Source organism: Arachis ipaensis, chromosome B07 (genome assembly GCF_000816755.2).
Source record: "Arachis ipaensis cultivar K30076 chromosome B07, Araip1.1, whole genome shotgun sequence".
In the NCBI taxonomy this organism is placed as follows: Eukaryota; Viridiplantae; Streptophyta; class Magnoliopsida; order Fabales; family Fabaceae; genus Arachis; species Arachis ipaensis.
In genome coordinates this window covers 51,963,102-51,967,333 of record NC_029791.2, presented here as the reverse complement: position 1 = coordinate 51,967,333, position 4,232 = coordinate 51,963,102, and the positions used below count along the sequence as shown (strand labels likewise).

Here is a 4,232-nt window from a genome sequence, read left to right as displayed (position 1 = left end):
AACAGAGTAATTAAAACAGAGTAAAGAGATACAGAGAAAAGAGAAACCAGAACAGAGTAAAGAGATATAAAGAGAAGAGTAATATAATAAAGAGATATTCATATATATTAGTTGCTTGATGCAACCCAGAGTTATATTTAATATATATTAGTTGCTTAATGCAACCCAGAGCTTCTGTAGGGAAGCTAAGTTACCTACAGCTATTTTCCGCTTCCCCAGAGCAGAGCAGAGCATATATATTTTCCTGCAGTAAGCAGAGGCTGTCTCAAATGAGCGGCTATTATTATATGCGCATTTATTTAGGAACGAAAAATCCAAATGAGCGGCTATTATTATATGCGCATTTATTTAGGAACGGAAAATTGTATTCGGGAAATCGGGATTACTCGTGGCCGGATAAATGTTAGGATTGCGGGCAGCCAACCGACACATGAGCTCATGGCCTGTACTAGGGCTAGACATGCATCATTCTTGTCTACGCATCATTCTCTGTTGCATTCTTTTTGTGTGTGATCTATTTCTTTATGTTTGTTTGTTCGAGTGCTATGTCTGTGCTTTATCTTCTTGTATTCTTCTGCTTGTGTTCTGTTCTTTGTTTTTCTATCTATTTTTTTTAACCTCTGTTTACTACATTACTGTATTCTATTATCCATCTGCTAATCGAAACGAATAAATGAACGTAACTAACAACCCTGACCCTACTAAGAACTCCCCAGTTCTTACCCCTTCTCTCCCTTCCTCCCCCCTCAGATGGAGACGGGCGTGATCTTCTATGAGTTCGAGGACCCTTACGTCTACGAGGATCCGGTACATCACAGTTACTTCATCATGGGATTGAAGCCTCGTATTAGACGATATGCGTTACCTAATCGAGCTTTTCAACATCCTCTATCTAGCCCGCATTTTGACCCTGATGCTCCTTACGACTTTCCCTTATCCTGGTTACATCCTGACACACCTGGACATCCTTTTCCTGATGATCCTGAGCACCCTATACCAGCTCAACCTTTGAATGAGGCGGTACCTGAGCCTATCATTCCTGATGAGCCTGAGTTAGCTGGTGACTACGTACCTGTGATACCACCAGAGTGGGATTTTTCCCCTGAGCCGATCCCCGACTTGCCACAGCCTGATGAGCCGGCACTACCGGACGGTGGAGTGGCTCCTATAAACGCGAACGGACCTGTGCTCGCGAATGGTTTTGTACATAGTGACAGCAGTGTTTCTGGTGGATCTGAGGTTATAGCTGTAGCTGCGGACGAGAAGGAGGAGGATCCTGAGATAGAGATAGAGCAGGATGAGGAGATGGACGAGCCTCACGGCGATTCTCTGCACGGCCACGTGTAGATATAGTTTGACTGCGGAAGGAGCATTCTTTTGATGACACTCTAGTCTGACATTATCTGATAGTTAGTCTCTCACTTGTGTTAGTACACCCGAGAGCTAGGAGCTATATAGTGGTTAGGCTAGCCTGGGCGCCAGCTTAGTGGCTTTTTGTATGGGCCAGGCCCTGGGAGTGTCGTGTAAATATTAGCTACGTAGGATGACGAGGATGTAAACTGACTTGATCTTGTGTAAACGCTACATGTTTTGTTATAGCGTACATGATGTATATTATCAGCTGTATTTCTATGTTTCTTTATGCTGCTTTTCTATTACTCTCAGTGTATGCTTGTTTGTTTTACCTGAATATCTGCAAACAAAAAAAAAAGTTACTCGTAAAATTGGCATCGCTCTAACAAGGAACAGGCTCATATATTAAATAATAAATAATAATTAGGAAGGATAAGTTAGTAACACTTAGCTTCTTGTATGACCATGGCATACTGGGAGTTGGGTCGTTACAAGTTGGTATCAGAGCAGTTCGTTCCCAATAGAGCCTAGGGAGTGGACTGACTATGCTTCATTGCATACTCTGTTGTGTGTCTCATGCTTATAGGATATCTATGTGATATGTGTTGCATGATTGTCTCTGTGTTTTCATTATGGGAGTGTTCACACTTGACTTGAAGTGTTAAGACTGATCACGTTAATAATGATTGTTTGGTGTGAACAGGACCACGATGGGTTCACGGAGACGAGGCGTACGTGAAGGAATTCCTAATGTTAACTACGAGAGGGAACATCAGACGTTTATGACTACCATGAACGCTGTGGCTGAGGCAGTGCGTGAGGCTGCAGTAGCAGCGGCTAGGGCTGTTGATCGTCTTGGAGTGAGAAACGGGAATGAGAACGAGCATGGGGAAGATAGTGGAAATGATGAGAATAACTTGGGGCATCTCGAAAGACCTATGACCCTTGCGACTTTTCTGAAGGTTAAACCGCCTAAGTTTAAAGGTACACTCGTTGCGACTGATGCTGACAACTGGTTTTGAGCTATTGAACGATCACTGTGAGCGCAGCATGTTCCGGAAGGCCAACACGTGGAGTTCGTTACTTATATGCTGGAAGGAGAAGCTGAGCATTGGTGGCAGGGGATACAGCGACTGTTGCAACAAGATGAAGGCGATATTCCTTGGAATACTTTTGAGGATGAATTTTATAAGAAGTATTTTCCGAGGGCAGCTCGTGACGCTAAGCAGATGGAACTTATGCAGCTGAAACAGGGTAACACAACTGTTGCAGAATATGCCCGTAAGTTTGATGACTTGTGCCATTTCTCCAAGATCTGCCAAGGGAATCCTGCTGACTTTGAAGAATGGAAGTGTTTGAAGTTCGAAGGGGGCCTTTGTGTGGATCTGATGAGTTCAGTAGTTCCATTAGAGATACGAAATTTTGCTGAGCTGGTTAATAAGTGTAAGTTAGTGGAAGAATGTGCTAAGAAGGTAAGTGCCTCTAAAGCAAGTCGTCAAGGATTTCCACCAAGGAACTACAATAATTATAATTGGCAACCACGAAGGACAAACTTCAAGACACTTGGTGTGCCACAGCGAAGAAACCCACAGGCTGGTAACATCCCTGCTCGCCTTATGGGTGGAAACGGAGGTAGACCAAGGCAGGATAATGGTAAACGACCTCAACAGGCGCAGGTGAACACTACATGCAAGCGATGTGGGAAGGATCATGGTATTAAGACGTGTTTGTTTGGAACATTCAATTGTTATAGATGTGGTGGAACTGGACATATTGCTAAGGAATTCCCAAAGATATTTGCTCGGAATCCAGTACGAACCCAGCAACAAGGTCGAGTGTTTGCCATGACTGTTGATGATGCTATGCAATCAGACGCCCTGATCCAAGGTCAGTGTATTGTCAAAGATCGATTTCTAACTGTACTGTATGACTCAGGTGCATCGCATTCCTTTGTTTCTTTAACTGTTGCTCATGAGTTGGGACTAGATTTCTCTAAGTTGAACTTTGATCTGATTGTCCATACACCTGCATCCCAAAATGCTTTGACTAGTTTAGTGTGCCTGCGAGTACCATTCACTATTAGGAATAGAACTTTTATACATGATCTAATCTGTTTGCCTCTATGTGGTTTAGAAGTTATTCTAGGGTTAGATTGGTTATCTAAGTATCATGTTTTCCTTGATTGCTATGAAAGAACTGTTGTTATTCCGTCTGATAGTTTAGATATTAAACCATTTCTGTCTCATACTTTATATCTGAATTCTGTAAGAGTTGCATTAGACGGGAGTGATTGTGAGGGTTACGTTCTGTTAGCGGCTAGCTCGAGTGATAGTGAACTAAGCTTAGAACGAATCCGAGTGGTGAAGGAATTTCCTGATGTTTTCCCGGACGACATACCTAAGTTTCCTCCTCAGCGAGAGATAGAATTTAGCATTGAACTTGTACCTGGAACCGGACCGATTTTCATAGCACCGTACCGGATGTCACCACTGGAACTTGCAGAGTTGAAGAAACAATTGGATGAGCTACTTGAAAAAAAATTTATTCGTCCCAGCGCATCACCTTGGGGAGCTCCGGTGTTGTTAGTAAAGAAGAAGGATGGTGAAATGTGACTTTGTGTAGATTACCGATAGTTAAATAAAGTCACTATCAAGAACAAGTACCCACTTCCACGAATAGATGATTTAATGGATCAGTTAAAAGGTGCAACTGTGTTTTCGAAGATTGATTTGCGATCGGGCTATCACTAGATTCGAGTGAAAGAGTCGGATATACCGAAGACTGCATTTAGAACTCGATATGGTCACTATGAGTATACGGTTATGTCGTTTGGACTAACTAATGCTCCTGCGATTTTCATGGATTACATGAATCGTATT

At 42.7% G+C, this 4,232-nt stretch overlaps 1 protein-coding gene across 1 annotated transcript; it reads left to right on the top strand.

Moving 5' to 3' along the window:
• Positions 2,136-3,234, top strand: LOC110265063. The gene is made up of 3 exons (XM_021107814.1): positions 2,136-2,213; positions 2,403-3,164; positions 3,226-3,234. The coding sequence occupies exons 1-3, from the start codon at positions 2,136-2,138 to the stop codon at positions 3,232-3,234; spliced, it is 849 nt and encodes a 282-aa protein (XP_020963473.1).